This window comes from Sorex fumeus, unplaced genomic scaffold (genome assembly GCF_029834395.1).
Source record: "Sorex fumeus unplaced genomic scaffold, SorFum_2.1 ptg000122l, whole genome shotgun sequence".
NCBI classification, from domain to species: domain Eukaryota; kingdom Metazoa; phylum Chordata; class Mammalia; order Eulipotyphla; family Soricidae; genus Sorex; species Sorex fumeus.
The window spans coordinates 55,426,767-55,449,493 of NW_026606179.1; the positions used below are offsets into that span (position 1 = coordinate 55,426,767).

Here is a 22,727-nt window from a genome sequence, read left to right on the forward strand (position 1 = left end):
AGGCTGTTCTCCAGGGACGGTGAGGTAGGCAGGACCTGCCCAGTGCACTCAAGGGGTCCTCAGGCTAAGTGCTCCTTCCGCAGCTCACCGGGTAACAGGACTGGGACAGGGACGGTGGTCACCACCTGATTCTGAAACACAAATCTCTTGATTCTCTCAAATACCCAGAGAAAGATGAGCAGGATGCTGACATACTGGATCCAGGCGAACTTGATCATTTCCCAGAACCCTGGGCGATAGGTGCAGGGTTAAGGAGTCAGCCAGGTCTTTGGAAGTTAAGTTATTCAGCCCAAATTGAGGGTGGAAATGGCAAAAATGCCACAAATACCCACAAGAAAAAAAAGAAGGGGCTGGAGTGACAGCACAGCGAGTAGGGCATTTGCCTTGCATGCGGCCGACCTGGGTTCGATTCCCAGCATCCCATATGGTCTCCCGAGCATCACCAGGAGTAATTCTTGAGTGCATGGGCCAGGAGTAACCCCTATGTACTGCCGTTGTGATCCAAAAGACAATAAATAAATAAATAAATAAAGATCCTTACTTAAAAAAAAAAAGAGAGACAAGAGAGTATTACTATGTAAATAAGGGTGATTTTGATCTAGAATTCCTCAGAAAGAAATGTGGCCAGGAAATGCTTTTACCCACACAGGAAGTACAGAAAAACCAGGTAATTTATGTGGGGCCGCTGCCCGCAAGGGGACGTCTCACCTCTGTTCCTTCTTGGGACAACTGAGAAATGCTCTTTGCAGAAACTAAGCCATGGATGCTCTTTAACTGAAAGGATATTCGATGACTTCCAGTGGGTACCGGATCACAGCATCAATCACAAACGGAGCCTCGGCGGCCCTGCCCACCAGCCAGACGGGGTTGGGGACGGTCAGGACAGTGGTGACTGCAAGACAGTGAGGCAGGAGCCCACCTTAGTGCTCTCTGGCCAGAAGAGACCAACGGCAAGGCAGACACATTGACAACTCTGCCCTGCAAACTGGCTCCACCGAAATGGTCCCAAAGGAAAGAGAAACTGAATGTGAAAAGCTGCCCACAAGTTATTTGGTAGAATATCTGTGAAAATACTTGGGTGCAAGGTGTGGGAACAGACTATGGGCGGGTCTAAGTGACTAAGTGACTAAGTAGAGGCACGTTATGCTACCACTAAAATCCATACCAATTAAGACTTTATAACTTGTCATGATATAATTACATTACAAAGTGAAAAAAAAAGTTGGATACCGAATTGTGATAAAAGCAGTATAAAAAGGAAAAATAATCCTGCATTTGGACAAAGACAGGAAGGAGTAAAGAAAGAAAAGTTGAGTTGATTTCAGAATTACTCAAACAATTATTATTTCTGCCACACATGGCAGTGCATGGGGGCGACTTATGGCTTTGTGCCCCCAGCAGTGATCAGGGGCCTGTGGTTTATACCACCCTGTCCGCTGTTGAGATTACTTATGGGAGGGCCAAGGATATAACTCAGTGGTAGAGCTCTTACTTTACACATAGGGAGGCCCCTAGGTTCAATCCCTAGCACTGCAGAAAGAAAATCCTGTATTTGGGGGGTAGTCTGTGTGATTTGGGCCTTAGGGCTTACTCCTGGCTCTATGCTTAGGTGTGGTTGGGGGACTATATGGGGTGCCAGGGGATTGAACCCAGGTCAGCCACCTGCCAGGCAAGCACCTTACCTGCTGTATTATCTCAGCAGCCTCCAGATCCTTTATTTCTGGGGCAATGCTGCTGCAGAAATACTATACAACATTGGAACTGTAGGCTCATCTGTGTAGTAGCCAGAATGTCTGGCTTCCAAGTAATACTTTAGCGGAAAACTCTGACCATCGGCCAGCCAAAAGTGCTGGGCCCAGCCGTGGACCCCAAGCCAGCAGCGTGATGAATCCGGCACTAGTTCAGTTCATTGGCACGGGTCTGCCGACCCAGGCGGGCTCTTGGTTAGTAGAGACCGGACAAACTCACAGGAACCGCCTCCTCTGCTCACTGCGCAGTCCCTGGTCCGGACTCTTGCAGCATGACGAGTGCTCCCCAGAGCCCCCCGCGACCCGGGAGGATGTGGGGAGCGTCCGCATGTGTCGGCCCCACTTACCATTCCTCTCCTGGTAGGCAGCGACAATGCGTGTCAGGTCATAATCCCAGGCAAAGGGGCTGGTCCCGTTAATGACTGACACCTGGGATATGGCAGGACAAAACGGTGAGTATCAGGGCAGCTGCACCGTGCAAGGGGTGGACCACGTGCTGTGCATGTGGGGGCCATCGGCAATGGACCCTGGCTGCCAGGAGCAACCCCTCCACATCACTGGGTACTGCTAGGGCTGTCCGGCCACCCATGCTGCTCTGAGGCCACCCTCTCGCTCCTGGTGGTCTAATCCAGTGTTGGATACTCTTTTCTTCTGTGCGGGTGGCCCAGTGAGGAGAATGCCTGCCTTTCGAGCCGAGGCCAGGAGTCGGATGCCCCATGCTGCCCACAAGTGCTTGCACTGCCATGGCAAGTGTGAGGAAGTGGGCGAGGAGAGCGCACGCAAGGGGCAGGGATAAGACAGTGCAGGGGTGGGATGCCTTCCTGGCATGCAGCCAATCACAGTTTGATCTCTGGCACCAAGTAGTTTCCCTGAATACTGCTAGGGGTGAGCCCAGAGCACCCAGCCAGGAGTACCCCTGAGCACTGTTGGCTCTGCAGCCCAGCCCCCATCACCTAACAAAAAGGTGGGCCCCTGGCTGGTGAGAAATGGAAGTAGAGTCTGGCAAGAAGTCTCTCTCTCTCTCCCCCTCATTTTTTTGGACCACATCTTGCTCTCTGCTCATGAGTGAGCCCTACTGATGCTCGGGGACCACATTTGGTGCTGAGGATTCATCGAACAAGCCTCTACTTGTGCGATCTCTCTGGCGTGCCTGCATCCATCTATGCATCGGTCCATCTGTCTACCTCCTTCTGGTGATCTCAGTTCTGTTGCCAATGTCTACTTGTCTTTTCATTGTGTCTATTCACTAACATTATACCCTTATGTCGTGCACAAGGCCTTACAATACTTATCCTCTGGCATTTGCATAAATCACTTGAGTTTCTTCAGGGGTCACTCCTGGCTGTGCTCAGGGAACCATCTGCAGTTCTGGGGTCCAGAATAGGGTCGGTGGCATGCAAAGCAGCATGCCTTAACCCCTCCAGTATATCTCCGACCCCCCCCCCCCCCAATCACTTCCTTGCGAATGTCAAGGTTTCATTTCGTAAAATGCCTGAACAGTCTTCCATTGTATGAACATGACACTTCTGCGCTGGTTTTTCGGCCACCTCTGGCTTAGCACAGGGCCCCTCCTACTGGTGCTCAGGGGGCCGTAGGAGTGCTGAGGGTCGAGTCTGGATTAGCCACATGCAAAGCGTGTCCCTTACCTGCACACTCTCTCTCTGGCCCCCAGACCACTTCTTTCTTACACACTACCAATAGCACTCCGGCTGCTTCTGCATTGTAGCTGACGTAAACAGCATCAATAGACAGTGGATCGATATGACTTTCGAGGTTAATGTTCCAGTGTTCTTGGCTGGATCATCCACTAAGTGTAGCAGCCCCCCGCCCCCCAAAAAAAGTTTATCTGGGGAGCCAAAGAGATGGTACAGCAGGTAGGGTGCTTGCCTTGCACACAGCTGACCCAATTTCCATCCCTGACACCACTATAGTACCTTAAGTCCCACCAGGAATAACCCCTGAGAACAGAGCCAGGTGTGATAACCCCTGGGCACAGCAAAGGTGTGGCCCCCGCCCGGAAGAAAAAACCCTCAAAAAATGCTCCTGTCAGGGAAGTAAGCTTGCCAGCGTGAGACTGATGGTCACACCGCTACTCTATCTTTGTCTTCTTAAGGACACTCCATTGCTTTCTCCAAGATCAATGCACATTTACATCCCTACTGATGTGCACTAAGCTTCCTTCTCCTCCTACTCTCTGTGCTCGGTGCCCGTGATGTGGCCGTTCTTGCAGGCAGGGGCTGGTGTCTCCTGGTGGTCTTAGCTGGTGTCTCCTGGTGGTATTAATTTCCACTTTCCTGACATGAACATTTTTTGTGGGTTTTTTCTTCTGGGTGGAGGGCACACCTCGCTGTGCTCAGGACTTATTCCTGGCTGTTTTCAGGGGTTACTCATGGTGGGGCTTGGGGAAACAGATGTGGTGTCAGAGATGGAATCTGGGTCAGCTATGTGCAAGGCAAGCACCCTACCTTTTCGCCCCCCCAAAGGAACATCATTGGGCCACACCCAGCGGTACCTCGGGCTTATTCCTAGTTCTGCTTTCACTCCTGGAAGGCTGGGGGGACCATGTGGGAGGCTGGGGATCGAGCCCAGGTCAGCTGCATGTGAGACAAAAGCCTACCCCTGTACTATTGCTCCGGTCCCTCAATTTTTTTTTATAAAAATATCAAAGGTTCTAAACTTTTAGTTATAAGATGAATAATATCTAAGTCACTAATACTTAGAATAATCACTGAAACTAGTAATACTGTATTATATGAATAAAATTTGCTGGGAAGGGAACTTAATGTTTCACACAAACACTCAATGTGTTAGGTGACAGTCATGTTCGTTAGACACGAAGATCCCTTTCACACGTGTATCAAATCCTCATGGTGGATAACTTTTTTTGTTCTAATAAAAGAAATTTACTTAGAGAAGTGTGAGGGGAGAGAAATACATGTTCAAGGGAGAACGTGGGCTTCTCTGAGGGAAGGGATAAAGCCCATAGTGGATAATTTAAAACCACTGAATTTTTTTTCTGATGGGAATTGAACCAAAGGGCTCACATATGCAAGGTAAGTCTCCACTGCTGACCCCATTCCTGGCTGACAATGGACAGTTTATTAAATTTTTTAAAAATTGTTTTTGTTGGGGCTGGAGCAATATGGAAGCATCATCATATATGACCCAAAAATAAAATTAAAAACTGAAAATAAATTAGGGAGCAGAGTGACCGTACAGCGGGGAGGGCGCTTGCCTTGCAGTTGTACGGCCCAGGTACGCTGCGGTTCTCCACCTGAGTGTTTTTTGAGAGCAGAACCAGTTTCTCTTCCACACCTGGCTGTTCTCAGGGGTCACTTGCAGTGGTACTTGGGGGACCACACACTGCTGGGGATTGAACCTGGGTCAGCCACACTCAAGGTAAGCATGTGGTAAGGCGTTTGCCTTGCACGCAGCCGACCTGGGTTCGATTCCCAGCATCCCATATGGTCCCGAGCACTGCCAGGAGTAATTCCTGAGTGCAGAGCCAGGAGTAACCCCTGTACATTGCTGGGTGTGACCCAAAACCAATAAATAAATAAATAAATAAAAAATTGTTTATGTTTTTGAGTTATACCCAGCAATGCTCAGAACTTACTCCTGGTTCTGCTCTCAAAAAACGCTCCGGTGCCCAGAGAGGCAAAAATGTATAGTCGAAGTGACATCTGCACTTGTTTGTTCATTGCAGCACTCTTTACAATAGCCAAAATCTGGGAAAAGACTGAGTGCCCGAGAACAGATGACTGGTTAAAGAAACTTTGGTACATCTACACAATGGAGTACTATGTAGCTGTTAGAAAGGATGAAGTCATGAAATTTACATACAAGTGGTACTACATGGAAAGTATCATGCTAAGCGAAATGAGTCAGAAAGAGGGGAAAGACATAGAAAGATTGCATTCATCTGGGGATATAAAGTAACAAAATATAAGATTAATACCCATGAATAGCTGAGATCAGCACCAGGAGGATTACTCCATAGCTTAGAGGCCAGTCGGGTATTCTAGGGGAAAGGGCAGATCAGATAGAGAAGGGAGCACCAAATAAAGGGTGTTTGGAGGATCCTCCCAGGAGGGGAGATGCATGTCGAAAGTGGACTATGGCCTGAACATGTTTGCCACTCAAAGCCTCTTTTGCAGACCACAACACCCAAAAGGAGAGAGAGAACACAGGGGATTGCCCTGCCACAGAGGCAGGGGGGATGGGGGGATGGGGGTGGGAGGGATATTATCCATGGTGGTGAAAAACGGGCACTGGTGGAGGGATGGGTATCTGATCATTGTATAATCAAACCAAAGCACAAAAAATTGTAAATCTACAACTGTACCTCATGGTGTTTCACTAATAAAAAAAAAAAATTTAAAAAAAACACTCCGGTGGAGCACCGCAATACACCCGGGCCGTCCAACTGCAAGGCACACGCCCTCCCCGCTGTACTGTCACTCTGCTCCCTAATTTATTTTCAGTTTTTAATTTTAGTTTTGGGCCATATCTGATGATGCTCTGGGGTTACTCCTGGTGGTGCTCAGGGAACCAGTGTGGGGTGCTGAGAACTAAATCCGGGTTGGCTGTGTCAAGGTAAGCGTCCTACCTGCTGTACTATTAGCTCTAAGCTCCGGGAAGTATTTTCAGTTTCTCTTCCACATCTGGCTGTTCTCAGGGGTCACTTGCAGTGGTACTTGGGGGACCACACACTGCTGGGGATTGCACCTGGGTCAGCCACACTCAAGGCAAGCACCTTAACCCCTGTACTATTTTGTTTGTTTGGGCCACACCCAATTTACCTTCCTAAAACCGGAGAAAGCAACAATAATGGGCTAGATAAATAGTACAGCAGGTTCAGGCGCATGCTTCCTGGCACCCCCATTATGGTCTCCCAAGCTCACCAGGAGTGACCCTTGAGCACAGAGGCAGGAGGAAGCCCTGAGCACAGCTGGATGAGGCCCCAAAATCGAAACTAAGAAGAATAACAAACAGCAAAGCCTTCCAGAAGCACCAAGGATCACGTTATGTTTTATCTTACAGTTCCCTTCCTTTTTGTATTCCAATTCATGTTGATAATAGCCAGGATTTATCTGCTTATCTGGGACAATCCTTGTTTATGCTATAATCACAAACAAAATCTGTCTTTCATTTTCAAAAGCGGACCAGCCCATTTTACATGCCGCTCCCGAATGATGCCAGAAAAAAACTCACAGAGATGTGAGCTCTGGCTCCAGACAGGTAACTCCTGGCCCCCGGCTTCAGAGTGCAGGATTGTGGGGAAACGCATCCCTGTGAACCCGGCTCCGGGGGTGAGGCTGAGCTGCCAGTTCTCTCTTACCGGCCCGACTCTGCGGTCTCTGGGGGAGAGAGGGATGTGGGCGCTTTGACCACCGAGGGAGACGGTAAATACGGAAGCTGAGACTCTCCCCCTCACCGTTCAGGTGAGGTCAGACAGGAAAGTCAAGCCATGTGCTGCAGAGGGTGTGGGGCTAGGCACCGGCCTTGTATGTGGCAGGCTCGGGTTCGACCCCCAGCACCATATGATGCCCCGAGCACTGCCAGGAGTGATCCTGGGGCACAGAGCCAGGAGGAAGCCCCGGGCATCGCTGGCTGTGGCCTGCACACAGGGATGATGCAAGGAGAACGCTCTTTCCTATGGGGGGGGGGCGGGGGGCGGGGCAGGAACAGCCCAGAGAGGACAGGAACCTACTCGAACTAGCAGGGCCAGCCCAGGGGGACTTGCAGAGGCCCACAGGGACCAGTTTGTGGACTGAAGATCAAAGGGCAGCAGGGCCTGGGGAGAGACAGTGCTGGGAGCGGGAGAGGGCAGGGCAGGGCAGGCCTCCGCAGGGACAGAGCTGACCAGTATGTGCCATGTTAGACATCAGCATCTTCAATCACACGCATGTGCCTAATTACTGGGGCTTCCAATAAAAATACTGAACGCTCTCAACAAACACCATGACCTCCCAGTACCTGTACTGCACACCGTAATGCACAAGTGGAGAGAGGGAGGGAGGGAGGGAGGGAGGGAGGAGGGTGCCCGCCACAGAGGCAGGCTGGGGTGGGGGGATGGTGAGAGGGAGAGGGGGACATTGTGGTAGGAGGCGTGTACTGGCGGAGGGATGGGGGTTGGGTCATTGCGTGGCTGAATCCCAGCCATGAACAGCTTTATAATGGCCTACCCCATGCTGATTCAATAAAGCACTGCACTGTAAGCACTGTCCTCCCGTTGTTCATCGATTTTCTCGAGCAGGCACCAGTAGCGTCTCCATTGTGAGACTTGCTGTTACTGTTTATGGCATATTGCATATGCCACGGGGAGCTTGCCAGCTCTGCCGCGCAGGCAGGATACTCTTGGTAGCTTGCCGGGCTCTCCGAGAGGGATAGAGGAATCGAACCCGGATCGACCGCATGCAAGGCAAATGACCTACCCACTGTGCTATCGCTCCAGCCTCAATAAAAATTAAAAACAAACAAACAAAACACACACACACACACACAAAACCAAACCAGGGCTTAGTCTTAGTTATTTCCTTATTTTGTCTTCTGGGCCACAGCCAGCAGTTCTCAGGGATGATTCCAGGCTCTGTGGTCAGGAGTGGCCCCTGAGGCCAGATGCCGCTGGGGGCTGAACCAGAATCTCGGCTACAAAGCCCGGGGCCTGGCCTCCTGCATTCTCCCTCCAGCCCCTTAGTCTTACTTTGGAAACGTTTCACACAAATTGAAAAAGGTCACTAGGATATGTTGTGTATATATCTGAAAACAAAAACCAATTTGGTTCTTAGAGACAATTTTTCTTCCCTTTGCAAATGTAAATATAGGTGCAGCTGGCTGTCTGTTCTGAAAGAATTCACGGCAAACATTCCTCAGAAATCCTCTTCTGCGATCCTCACAGAAAAAAGTCATTTCTGACTTCCATTTTTTCTTTTAATGTTTTCTGGAGGCACGGCATGGTGCTGGGGGCTACTCCGTTTGGTCCCGTGCTCCCGGCAGCGCCAGGGGGCCCTAGGGTGCCAGGGATCAGCCCTAGGGCTCCAACCTGCTCCCATCCTTGGAGCCATTTTCCTGGGCTCGTTTCTTCCTCCTTAACTTGACGGGCTGGGAAGAGGGGGAGCGATAGTCCAGCGGGTCGGATACTTGCTCCGCACGCAGCCAACCCGGGTTCAATTCCTGGCACCCTAGATGGTCCCCCGCGCGTGGCCAGGAATCATCTAGAGGGCAGAGCCAGGAGGATTGATGCGTGTGGCCCCAAACCAACAAACCCCAACTCCTCTGGGGTCTGGAGGGACATCACAGTAGTGAAGGTTCCTACCCGGCCTGTGGCTGACCCGAATCCATCCACGGCATCACAGTCTCACTGGGAGTGACCCTGAGCACAGAGCTAGGAGTAGCTGCTTGAGCACCACCGGGGATGACCCCTCAAAACCAAACATAAACAAAATGATGGGGGCCAGAGAGACCGTGCAAGGACTCGGGCATTGACCCCAGTTCACTCTCTGGCACCACGCGGTCCCGAGTGTCCCCCACTGCAGTCCTGAAGGAACCGCCCAGGTGGCACAGGTGGGCCCCAGCCCCGGGTGGCCGGAGCAGCACCGCACACTAAACTGCCAGGACGGGCCCCTGAGCTCCTGAGCACTGCCTGGGGTGCCGCCCCCCCCCCCCCCCCCCCCCCCGCAACAAGGAGACACAGAGAATGAGGCGCCCCTTACGTTGTAGCGCGTGTCCAGGCCGCTGGAGCCGAGTGGCTGCTTCTGCTGGAGTCTCAGCTCTCCGTTCACGTAGACCTGGGAGCCCGGCACGGCGAAGGACGACTGCAGGTAAGCCATGCTCTGCATCACCAGCGTGGACATCCTCTGCAAGCATTCCAGGCACGCCGGAGCGTCAGAGCCCGGGGTGCTGGGCACTAGCCCCTCAGCTCTCTGCTCAGCACTTCCCGGGCTGCTGGCGGCTCAGATAAATCTACAGGAACCCACTGAGAGAGACTTGATTTGCCTGCGTTGGATCCCAAATGACGGACGCCTCAGAAGCGCCTCCGCGGAGCAGAAGTTAGACAGAGAGCTGGTGTGAAGGGGAAGAACGGAAGGGCGGAGAGATACTACAGGCCTTTGCCTCTGGCCCACCCCGGTTCAGTCCTTATACAGGGTTTTTCAGTGCCGCCCGGAGGGAGCCCTAAGCCACAGAGTCCCGCTTCTCCCCACCCCATAAACAGACAAGGGGTGAGGACGGGCCTCCCGTAGGACCGACTCACGTGCAACTGGTAGGAGAACGTCAGGATGAGCTGCACGCCCAACACGTGCTCTGTCGCCCGCAGCGGCAGCTCCAGCCTAAAGTGCAGCACGTCGGGCTTCCCGTCCTGGTTCCGGTCCTCTTCTCTGGCCTGGGAAACCGAGAGTGCACCCCCCCAGTCTACACCTGCACCCATGCACTGGCGAAACAGGGGGGCGTGGGGGCGCCTCCTGCTGAGCAGGAGGCTGTGGGCTGGACCCCCAACTCCGGCCCTGTGGCACTGTCCCGGGGACCAGCAGAGAGGGGGCTCACGGCGCCCCACGGCCAGGGGTGGGACCTCTGCAAACAGCAGCAGCCACAAGGCCGGGAAGTGGGAGGAAAGGAGAGGAAGGAATCGCCTCCGTGTATCAGGCGGGGCCCCTGGCCTCCTCCACACTCCCCCAGAGCCACCAAGCGGGCAGTGCCACGGCCTGGCTGGCGTCCTTCTTCAGCTGTCTCGTTTGATGTCATTGGCTTGTTTCTCTTTCAGCACGCCTGAGTATGCATGAAAATGAAAACAAGCCGCCAGAGTTATCCTCAGCTCATATGAAAGTGAACTGACACACACACTCTCTCTCTTTCTCTCTCTCTGTTTTGGGTCACACCTGGCAGATTTCACGCCTGGAGAGCTTGGGGGACCATACTGGGTGTTGGGGATAGAATCTGGGTGGGCTGGGTGCAAGGCAAGTGCCCTCCCCACTGCTCTATTGCTCTGGCCCTCAACTTTCTCTTTTATCGAGGCATCAGAGTTTATTCTGGCATCAAGGTCCCTGTTTTACCACCGAGCGTGACCCCAATCCCTCCAGCATTGCTCGCTCCCCTCTCACTGGGTCTCCCCAGGGCTTGTCTGCACTAGGGCTGTCTACGCCCTTTCAGTTTCTTCACACTCTGCATATGAGGAAGGTCTGCGGTGTTTATCTTTCACCTTGACTCTGGAGAAGTCACCCACTCCGGGTGTTTTGGTTTGGCCGTGGGCCACACCCAGCGGTGCTCAGGGGCCACTTCAGGCGCTCTGCTGGCTGGGGCGGGGGGGGGGGGGGGCGGGGGTGCCACTCTGGTGGTGGTGGGGGCGTAAACAGTGCCATCGACTGAACCAGAGCCCTCTGGCGATCTCCCCAAGAACTCAGACTTTCTCAAGCAGAAAAGAGCCCAACAGGAACCACCCTGCATCCCCCAGCACTCGGCAGAAACGCGCCCCGCGCTATTTATACCTTCTTCAGCCACAAACGCTGCTTGAGATTCTTAACGCTGGACCTCAACTCATCATCGATGTCGAGGCCTTACAGCCTACTGCATCTTTTAGCGTCAATCAATAAAATGAAAAAGGAAGCTGAGGAAAAGCAGTGAGGCATTAAAACTACACAGACCTTTATAAATTATGGACGTGAAAGCGGGAAAGCAGAGTGCGGGGTGGCAGGGGCATGAGGCGAATTCCCGGTCTGGAGAAGGAACGTGCTGGTCACCTGCCCTGTCTCAGGGGGACCCTGAAGAGCGAATCCTACAATGACAATCTGTATCACTGTATCACTGTCCTCCCGTTGGTCATCGATTTGCTCGAGCGGGCCCAGTAACGTCTCCACTGGAGACTTTGTTGTTACTGTGTCTGGCATATCGAATATGCCACGGGGAGCTTGCCAGGCAATGACCAGACTTAAATGATCCTAAAGTGGGGGGAGACGGGAGATCCTGGCCACACTCGGCACTGACTCCACTCCCTGAATCGGGTCGGCTTGCTCCCGACGGGCTCCCCACACCCCCTCTGCAGTTCCCTGACCTTGCTTCACTCTCCTTTTCATCACCAAGACCCTTATGCACGGAAGACACTCTTTGTTCTTTGTCAGGCCAGCAGGGTTCAGGGCGGCGAGATCTGTTTCCCCGACCTTTCCGTCGTTTCTCTGCCTCCAGACAATGATGCCCTTATCCGAGGTCGGCTCACCGAGAAACCTACCCTTTTTTTTTTCTGCTGGAGACAGTTTTCTCTGTCCTGTACCCCCCAGTTTCCTCAGTGCCGGGAGGGGTATCTGTTACTGATGATCGGGTTACGGAGGCAATTATGTCTGTGCAATTATGAGCAGGACAGAAAGAGGCTGCCTTGTCTTTCCCCTTGCATTTCCCTCGTCTGGTGTCCGGGAAGGGTCTGGACTCGCATGCAATGGGCTCGTGAATCCACGCCTTCGGGATCTCTTGGGATGGACCAAGAGACAAAGATCAAGTGTCTCAACTTGCAAGGGAGGACAGCAGCCAGGCGGGAAGGGCCAGAAGAACTCAGACTCAAAATACACTGTGGCAGGAAGGAAGAGAACTGCGCTTCAGCTCCTCTTTACAATACACCGTGGGGAAGCAGAGCGAGTATTATCCCCATTGTACAGATGAGAACACTGAGGCTTCAGGGATTTATTGTGAAGGCTGATAAATGGTGAAGACCTGACTTAAAACCGTATCTCTGACTTTAAAACGTTCTAGGAATAGCTGTCCAGACTTAAAAAAAAAAATTAAATAAATAAAAAACAGGGACAAAACTCAAAAAGACATTTGGCAGGACAAGAGAAAACCCAGTGCCATAGATAGCTCAATGGGCTGAATGAGTTCCATCCTCAGGCAGACACAGTCCCCTGAGTACCACCCAGAGCAACCCTTGAGTACTAAGTTGGGAGTAGCTTCTGAGTATTGCCCAGAGTGGCTCAAACGCCAAATCAAAACGCAAGACTGCTGTGTGACTCCTTCACCTTCCTGGGAGACAGAGTGGGCATAGCGGCATCATTAGTGTCACTGGCTACATCCCCTCAGCATCGGTTGCCTATTTTTTTTAAGGGGCCAGAACTGTTTCCGGTGCTGGAAATAGACTGGCAAAGAAAACAGAGCAAGAGCCCACTGCAGTGGCGCTCCCATTCCCAGCAGTGAGGCCGAGAAGAAATCAATGAATAAATCTATCTCGGTGGTGGAGAGTGCCCCGGAGGAAGATGAAGCTGGCTAAAATTAGGCTATGGCCAGGGCAGAGCTGAACAGAACCTTGTACAGAGAAGATTCAGGAAGGTCTGACTGCTGGCAACAGCAGGGCGGCGAGGAGGCATGGGGAAATGAGGCAGGGCAGGGCCGAGGGAGCAGCAGGGTGGGGATGGGTGAGGCAGAGAGGGCTGGGCAGGGGGCACAGAGGGCCCAATCCTCCCATGCCCACAGGGCTGGGTAGGGTGGGTCTATTCATTTTTGGGGGGGGGGTCACATCCGGCAGTGCTCAGGGGTTACTCCTGGCTCTCACACCCAGCACCCGGCAATACTCTGGAATCACTCAGGGGACCATATGGGCTGTGGGGGATAGAACCTGGGTCAGCCCTGTTCAAGGCAAATGCCCTACCTGCTGGACTATCGCTCTGGCCCCCAAGGGAGGCCTTTTTTCTCTGCTACTGTAGATCCACAGATAAAATCCACCATCCAACGCCATTCTACTCAAATCAAGTTTAACACACAACAGCAGTGCAGGCACATGCCGAAAGAGCTAATACTTTCTTGAGTATGACTGTCAAGGTTAATATCAATAATGCCATCCATTTGTCTGGCTAAGAGAACTCCGAAATCACACCCACCTCTTATTTTTAAAAAAAAATTTGGGGGAGTCACACCCAGCGATGCTCAGGGGGTTATTCCTGGCTCTGCACTCAGGAATTACTCCTCGCAGTGCTTGGGGGACCATATGGGTTGCTAGGTATCGAACCCAGGTCGGCCGCATGCAAGACACACGCCCTACCCGCTGTGTTATCACTTCGCCCCCCCTTATTCTTTTAAGCTCTATATGTGTTCATTTGAGAACAATTTTTGGGTTTTCTTTGGGGATGGGGGTGGATGTGGGTACCCGGCAACGCTCAGGAGTTGCTCCCGGCTCTGCACTCAGGAATTACTCCTGGTGGTGCTCTGAAGAGACCATGAGGAATGCTGAGGATTGGATCCGGGTCAGCAGTGTGCAAGCCAACTCCCTCCCTGCTCTGGTCCCTGGGAACAGGTTTTATATCTGATCCGGTTCCCGTGTATATCCCAGGAGAGAGGCACCAGCACCGGCAGTTATAATGTCCAGCTGCCTGGTGGTGGTGTTTTGGGCCACACCCAGCAATGCTCAGGAATTACTCCTGATGGTACTCAGGGGACCCTATGGGATGTTGGGATTCGAACCTGGGTTGGTCATGTGCAAGGCAAGCATCCTTCTGGCTGTCCTATCTCTCCAGCCCCTGAACCTGGTGGTCTTTAAGGAGTTCCACTGAGGCTGAGGGAGGCTCTGGGGCCCAGAGCCAGAGCTGGGGCAAGTGCTTCTGATGCAGTGCTCTTTCCAAGAGAGCCACAGGAAACCTAATTCTCTTGGTGAGTAAAGGAGGATCATCCTTTCTAGGGATAAGCAGAATCCATATGCACAGACCAGGTAGGATAAATATGGGCACTGTCATTGCACATCAGAGTTCAATCAGAACAGAAATTTCAGTAACGAGGTGTTAAGGGCCAGAGAGATAGCACAATGGTCTGAGCACCTGCAAAGCCAAGCCTGTGAGGGAGGAACCTCAGAGCACTGCTGGGTGTGCTCCCCAAATCAAAACATCCACATAACCATTAGCAGTCATCCTCCTGCTTTCTCCTCTCCCAATTCCCCAAGTCCTTGGTGAACCTTAATCTATGTCTATTTGTTGACATTTCATATGAATGGGACCATCCAACACAGGTGCTTCATGGCTGGACTCCAGTTCCCATGTGACTAAGATTGTGCCCGCTGTAACTTGTATTAAGACTCCATTTCTGGGGCTGGAGCAATAGCACAGCGGGTAGGGCATTTGCCTTGCACGCGGCCGACCCGGGTTCGATTCCCAGCATCCCATAGGGTCCCCTGAGCACCGCCAGGAGTGATTCCTGAGTGCAGAGCCAGGAGTAACCCCTGAGCATCACAGGGTGTGACCCAAAGAACAAAAAAAAAAAAAAAAAAGAAGAAAAAAGAGTCCATTTCTTTGGGGGCCTAGATATAGTATTCCATTGTATGGGCGGATCACATTTTCTTCCACTTCCTCTTCCTCCTCCTCCTTCCCCTCTCCTTCCCTCTTCTTTTTTGAACTTTTGGGTCACACCTGGGGGGGATACTTCTGGCTCTGCACTCAGGAATTACTCCTAGTGGTGCTCAGGATCAAACCCGGGTGGGCTGCGTGCAAGGCAAAAACCTTACCTGCTGTACTATCACTCTGGCTCCATCTCCATTCATTTTTTGATAGACTTATGGATTGTCTTCACTTTCTCTGCTGTTACGAATAAGGCTGATAAGAACGTTTGTAGCACAAGTTTTCAGGTAGACTCATCCCTTCAATTCTCATGGGTACACAAACAGCCGGGAGTGGAGATGCTGGCATAGAAGGTATCAATATGGAACTTTCTGAGGAGCTGCCCCCCCCGACAATTTCTATTTTCCAAAGTGACTGTGACTTTCAGCTTGCGGCCACAAGCTCAGTGCCTCGGTCTCACATGCACAGGGCATGGGCCTGGGAGCTGTGCTGGCCACTGGCTGCACCCTGGCCAGGCATCCACAAGCACTGCAAAAAAGGAGTGAGCCCCAGCGGTTGCCAGAGCTAAAGAGATGGGGCATTGCCCTGGCCAGGAAGTGCAAGCCCTAGTGAGCACTTACAGACACCCCCCTCCCCCTGGCCCCCTAGCAAGCAGCGAGATGGTAACCTGAGTGCCTCAACCAAGAGTGTGGCCTCAGCCAGCACCACAGAGAGCAGCAATACACACAAGCACCACTCAACACCAACGCAACTGCAGACCAGGGTCTCTGTCACAGCAGCAGCAACCGCAGGAAAGGGCAGGGAATAATGAATAAAGTTTAAGTGTGTCTAAGTATTTTAAGAAAATGTGCCGAGGCGGGCTGGAGGGATAGTACAGCGGGTAGGGATAGTACAGTGGTGGCCTTGCACGCCGCCGACCTGGGTTCGATTCCCAGCATCCCATAGGGTCCCCTGAGCAGCTCCAGGAATAATTCCTGAGTGCAAAGCCAGGAGTAAAGCCTGATCGCTGGGTGTGATCCAAAAAGAAGAAAAAAAAAGATAATGTGCTGAGGGACCAGAGAGATGGCAGAGTGGGTTAGGTGCTCGCCTTGCATGCACCCAATCTGGGTTCCCACGGAGCATCCCACACAATCCCCTGACCTGGCGGGAGTGACTCCTGAGGGCAGAGCAGGAATAAAGCCCTGAGCACAGCCCGGTGTGGTCCAAAACCCAAATCAAACCGGAAACAACCACAACAAAAGAGAGGGAGCAGAAAGGGGTGATGATAACTGCACTCTGATCCCGAACCAAACGCGCAGTACTGGGAGCAAGTAGCCTCATCCAAGGGCCGGTTTGCAGGACGAGGACGCGAGCCAGGCTGGCCCGGGGCACGCTCGGGAGGACCCGGGCCCGACCAGTGCCGTGGCTCCCACGTGCCGGGGTGCACTCAGAACCCTGCCCCTCCGTGTTGCGGGCACCGCTGCCAGCCAGCGCAGGCTTACACGCCGGGCTCACGTCCTGGTCAAGGCTCCCTTCTTCATCCCCTCTGATGGTTTGGGGCGTCCGGAAGCGACCGGGGCAGGGACGGCCCTTCCTGGACTTCTGGGCCAGCGCGGGGCCGGAAGATGCCTCCTGGCCCAGTTCCTGGGGGCGTTATGGACCGCTCGGAGGAAGCCGGACGCACGGAGACTTCACCCCCAAGAAACCACCCGCGCTCGGGGCCGCGCGTCTCCCGCGAACCCTTCAGGCCCACGCAGGGCTCCCGGAGGGGGCCAGGGGGTGTCCGTGGCGCGGCCCCCCGCCCAGTCCCGGGGACGGGGATGAATCACGCACCGAGACGAGCGGGATGCGCAGGTGATCGCCCTGCAGGCGGTTGAAGGCGGGAAACGTGCTCCAGGCCAGGAAGCCGTCGCTGCCGGGCGCCAGCAGGGCCACGAGCAGCACCTGGTGCTGGAAGCGCACGCTCGGCTGCTCCTCGTAGCTGCTGCGCTTGGGCCAGAAGCCTGCGGGGCGGAGGGCGCGGGTGAGCGGGGGGCCCGGGCGCGCGGGGGGCGCGGGGCGCGGGGGACGGGCGCGGGGGGCTCACCGTGGCTCCGGAAGGCCACCAGCAGCGGCGGGATGTAGGTGAGCACGGCGGCCAGCAGCAGGAACAGCGCGGCCTTGGAGCAGAGGCCCGCGCGGTAGCCGCGCTCGGCGGGGTGAGAGAAGAGCTCGTAGAGAGCCATCGGCGCGGCGTGGAAGCCTGCGAGCGCTCCAGCCGCTGCACGAACAAATTTGGCTTCTCTTGGTTGCCATAGCCTTGGTCTCCATGGCAACCGCCGGGCGGAGCCAATGGCGAGGCCGCGGGGCTGCGCGAGGGGCGGGGCTAATGGGAGGCGGGGCCAAGGCTAACGGGGTTCGGGCCCACGGGGGCGGGGACAGGGGCGGGGCCCGCGCTCTGGCGCGTCGACCTGGCTTTAAGGTGTCCCCCGCCCCGGAGTTTGAGCAGAGGCAAAACCCAGAGCATGTGCGTAAAACAGGGCTTTCGTAAAAGGTGACTAAAAGCAACAGATTGCGTCTGTGTCAGCTATTGGCCCTCGCTGCGGCGCACGCTTTCAACTTGCTGGGCACTGCACACCCTCCTCTGGAGGAGGAAAACACACAACATAAATGTGGGCGCAGCCCGAGGCCAGGTCTGGGCTAAGACCGAACCCGGGTTCCTTTGTCTCCAAATGTTCTTTTGCTTCTCTTGACTTCACATAGAGAAACGGAACACAAATCTTCTGTTTTTTAAGGAGCAAGAAAGGGTTCCTTCCAATGCAATTCTCTGCCATGCTTGTTACCTTGTAATTGTCACGTGCTTTGGAGTCCTTGTCAAAGACAAAATTGGCTTATCATTTAATCGAATGCTTCTCACCCCCACCGGTATTTCCTTCCTTTCTTTCTTTCTTTCTTTCTTTCTTTCTTTCTTTCTTTTTTACTTTTTGGGTCACACCTGGCATGCTCAGGGGTCACTCCTGGCTCTGCACTCAAGAATCATTCCTGGCGGTGCTCAAGGGACCATATGGGATGCTGGGAATTGAACCCGGGTCCGCAGCGTGCAAGGCAAACGCCCTACCCGCTGTGCTATCACTCCAGCCCCCCTCACCGGTATTTGTAATGACGCTGAAGGATTGGTTTGGTTTTGGTTTGACCCTGGTCCAAAGTTGAGTTCTTCGTGGAAAGCCCGGCGCGATGCCAATAGTGCGATGCCAATAGACAGTGGAAGTGTGTGCTGAGTGAGTCCAAGGAGTTGGTGTCCTGATTGTTGAAGGCGACCTGGAAGTGGTTTTTTCATTTGCTTTTAATTAAACAAATTTATTGAATCACAGTGATAGACACATTTACAAAGGTGTTCATGATTGGATTTCAGTGTACTTCTCCCACCACCAGTGGTCCCAGTTTCTCTTCTGACTCACGGAAATGTTTTTTTTTAAATGAAGAGAACTGCTGAGATCCTAGCAACACAGTGAGAAGCCACGGCCTGCCTACTGGCCTTGAGTCTTTAGCAATGTCTTCCACCATAAAATGCTTCTGACATACCCAGTCTGGATAGAACTACTCACTTCTGGGCTGGAGTGACAGTACAGCAGGAAGGGCGCTTTGCCTTGCACAGGGCTGACCGGGGTACAATCCCCGGCATCCCGTATGGTCCCATTAGCACCTCCATCAGTAATTCCTGAGTGTAAAGCCAGGAATAAGCCCTGAGCACTGCCATGTAGCCCCAAAACCAAAACCAAAATCAAACAAACAACCCCCAAACTAGTCATTCCTGCTTTAAAGATTTCCTAAGGGGGCCTGGCATGTGACCAACCCTGGTTCTGATGTAGGATCCCTCAGTTTTCCCCTATCAGCAGGCACTGGGTTTAAACCACCTTACAAAGTACATTACTCTGCTGTCTAAAAATCTAGTGTTCTGCAAATGACTCCTCAGACAGTCAATGACATTATTAAAACTCTCCACAGGCCCAGGCAGCGGCAAGAATCTCAGCCAGAACATGCGAATAGCCCTTCTGGGCAAAGAAAGTATCAATAGCCCCCAAGGCCTCTGAGCTACACAGCCTGCACCTTCCCAAGGGCACCCTTAAACTATGTGAATCATGCCCAGGGTAGCACTGCAGACCAATAAAATAACAGAACGGGTTGGAGTCATAGTACTATAGGTAGTGCACTTGCCTTGCATGTGGACGACCTGGGTTCGATTCCTGGCACCCTCTATGGTCCTCCATATTCAATAAATCAAAGTTGTTTTGGGGGGTTACACCCGGCTATGCACAGGGTTTATTCCTTGCTCATGCACTCAGGAATTACTCCTGGAAGTGCTCAGGGAACCATATGGGATGCTGGGAATTGAACCCGGGTCAGCAGCATGCAAACGCCCTACCCGCTGTGCTATTGCTCCAGTCCAGTAAATCAAAGTTAAAAATAAAATGACAGAAAAAAATAAAATGACATCTTGAGATGTTGGGATGCCCTAACTCAGGTGGTAACTAATAAACAGCACCAGCAGTCCCAGAGCAGTGATCCAAACTGGTACTGTTATGAAGAGAATCTAGAAGACTCCTACAGGGCTGGAGTGATAGCACAGCAGGTAGGGCGTTTGCCTTGCATGTGGCCAACCCGGGTTCGATTCCCAGCATCACATATGGTCCCCTAAGCAACGCCAGTAGTAATTCCCGAGTGCATGAGCCAGGAGTAACGACTGTGCATTGCCAGGTGTGACCCAAAAAGGAAAAAAAAAAAAAAAAAGAAGACTCCGAGATGACAATTGTTCTACGGTACTTCCTCTGATGTCCTTCCTGTCTTTACTCCCAATAAACTTTCGTTTCTCAGCATCTTTGAATCTCATGCTAGTAGCCACGTTTCCATGAGCCTGTGCAAACCCAGGGCCTCTCCACGGCTCTCACTGCAGAGACTAATACCTGTCATCTAGTTTCCGGTGACAGTTTGGTCCTTTGTACCGCATATGGCCTGAACAATGCCAGGAGTCATTCCTGAGCACAGATCCAGGAGTAAGCTCTGAGTACTGTTGGATGTGGCTAAACACATCCCCACCCCCAGAAAAAAGGAAGAAATAATGGTGAACTAGGGGCTGGAGCAATAGCACAGCGGATAGGGCGTTTGCCTTTCACGTGGCCGACCCTTGTTAAATTCCCAGCATCCCATATGGTCCCCCAAGCACTGCCAGGAGTGATTCCTGAGTGCAGAGCCAGGAGTAACCCCTGAGCATCGGCTGGGTATGACCCCCCCAAAAAAAATTAAAAAAAAAGAACTAATGGTGAACTAGAGAAAGACATCAAGAAGCAGGTAACGAGGGCCTGGTAAGAGACTTGCTTTGTACTCGGTCACGCTGGGTTCAATTTCTGGCACCCATATGGGGTGCAAAGCCAGGCAGGAGTAATAAGCACTGAGCTACACTGGGTATGGCTGAAAACAAAAAAACAAAAAGGAAATTGGGAATTAACTTCGGTTGGAGAGCTAGTGATGTAGGCAGGTAGATAGGGAAAGGCCCTGGACAATGAAATAGGCCAGCAAAAGTTCTGGAAAGAAAATTCCAAGGCTGATTCACTTTGTGGATATGGATAAGACCTTGAGCAGCGGACCCTGAGGAGACTGGACCCCTCTCCATGAAGGAAATTCCTCGAATTCCCTCGGACCTCTTCCTCAATCTGAATAACTTTAGTGATTCAGCCCAAAGAATCACCATCACCTCTCCCAACCTCCTTGGTAACCTCCTTAGCAACGGGACTTTTACCTGGGAAGAAGCCCCCCCATGGGGGCATGTTGGAGAAACCCTATAAAACCATAATGAACAAAGGAAAGGCATGCCGATGCTGCCCAAGCCTGTGTGCTGCTTGGGCCCACATGGCCAAGCACATGGTGCCCGAGTACGTGTTGCCCGCATCTCCCCTCTTGAGATGTGTATTTCCATGCTTTTGTGTCTAATGCTAGGATGTGTGTAGGGGCTCTCTCCGCCCTCGCAAAAGCTCGTGTTCTCTCTTGAGTGCGTTCTACTCTCTCTCTCTCTCTCTCCCCATCCACACCTTAAAAACCCTCCAAGTAAAATCTATTTATTTCACTGCTTGTCTACTCCTGAAATTCCTTTTTGTGAGGCGAGACAAGAACTCAGTAACCCTGGGTCCTGGGTGGCAGAAGCAGTTGGGGAGAAAGTGACCGTCTTTCTCCTCCCTGCTTCACATAAGTCACCCGTGGGGCCCACCGACATCAATAGTACAGTAGATAGGGCACTTGCCTTGCATGTGGCTGATCATGGTTTGATCCCATATAGTCCCCCAAGCACCACCAGGAAGGATACCTGAATGCAGAGTCACAAATTGCATAGCTGGGTGTGGCCCAAAGCAAAGAAAAAGCAGGGTATGACAAAAGACAGACACCGGATACCTTTGAGAGCTTCAGATGACAGCCAGAAGGCTGCCTCTTCCCTCGAGGGGTGTATTAAAAACTGTTCTACGGGCAATGAGCTGTTTTCAGGACTGGCTTGCTCCAGGACACGATGACCAACTCTGTAAAGGGAAGTCGGTGTCCTGAACAGTTTCTGACTATCAGATAATGACCAATCATCTTCATTTTTCAGGTTTTAAACCTATTTGGAGGTTCACAGTGATAATTCCATGAGCTAGAGCACAATCCTGGGTCAGGGTCCCCTGAGCAAGGCGGGGAGCAACTTCTGAGAACCAATGAATGTGTCCAAACACAAAAGACAAAATGAAAATCCATTTGAAAAATGGGTCTTTTTATTTTTCACTCTCTAGTTGATCTCATATGATTCAAGAGCTTGAAATATTTCTTTCCTGCATTTGAGATGCATAGGTCATTTACTTTACATCTTCCCTTGTATGTGTCTCTTGGATATCTCATATTTAATACATCCAAAATCGAACTATAATTTTTTGCTTTGTTTTGTTTCCATGTGGGGAGAGGGAACACCCAGAGGTGCTAGGGCTTACTCTGGGCCGTGTGCTCAGGGATCACTTCTTTAGGGCTCAGGGGAACATATGGGGTGTTGGCAATCAAATCTTGGTCTGCCATATAAAAATTAATCACTTTACAGGGCTGGAGTGATAGCACAGCGGGTAGGGCATTTGCCTTGCACGCAGCCCGACCCGGGTTCTATTCCCAGCATCCCATATGGTCCCCCAAGCACCGCCAGGAGTAATTCCTTAGTGCATGAACCAGGAGTAACCCCTGTGCATCACTGGGTGTGACCCAAAAAGCAAAAAAAAATTAATCACTTTACCCACTGTACTATCTCTCTAGCCACCAAAAGCAAACTTTTTAAAAAGCATTATTGAATTGCCATGAATTACCAAGTTACAAAGTTATTCATGATTGAGCCTCAATCATCCAGGTGTAAAATGTTCCAACACCAGTCCCTTCACCAGTATTCCCTTCTCTCTACCAATATTCCCAGTTTCCCTCCCACCTCCTGGGTCTGCCTTTATGGTAGGCACTCCCCCCCTTTTTTTCTCCTTCAAAATCAACCCCCACCGCCACCACGACCCTGGAGTTTTGTGCCACACCCAGCGATGCTCAAGGATTACTCCTGGCTCTGGACTCAGGAATTCCTCATGGTGGTTGCTCGGGGGACTGTATGGGAAGGTGAGAATTGAACCCAGGTTGACACATGCAAGGCAAATACCCTGCCCTCTGTACTATCGCTCCGGCT

The 22,727-nt window shown here is 52.3% G+C and overlaps 1 protein-coding gene across 1 annotated transcript; it reads right to left on the reverse strand.

The window, feature by feature from the left end:
- Positions 1-17,249, reverse strand: TMEM231 (transmembrane protein 231). Its single transcript, XM_056136699.1, has 7 exons — positions 17,109-17,249; positions 16,856-17,025; positions 10,003-10,131; positions 9,464-9,607; positions 2,096-2,177; positions 776-892; positions 1-229 (listed from the first exon to the last, which is right to left on the reverse strand). The coding sequence occupies exons 1-7, from the start codon at positions 17,245-17,247 to the stop codon at positions 60-62; spliced, it is 951 nt and encodes a 316-aa protein (XP_055992674.1). The 5' UTR covers positions 17,248-17,249; the 3' UTR covers positions 1-59.
- Between the last annotated feature and the right edge of the window lie 5,478 nt (positions 17,250-22,727).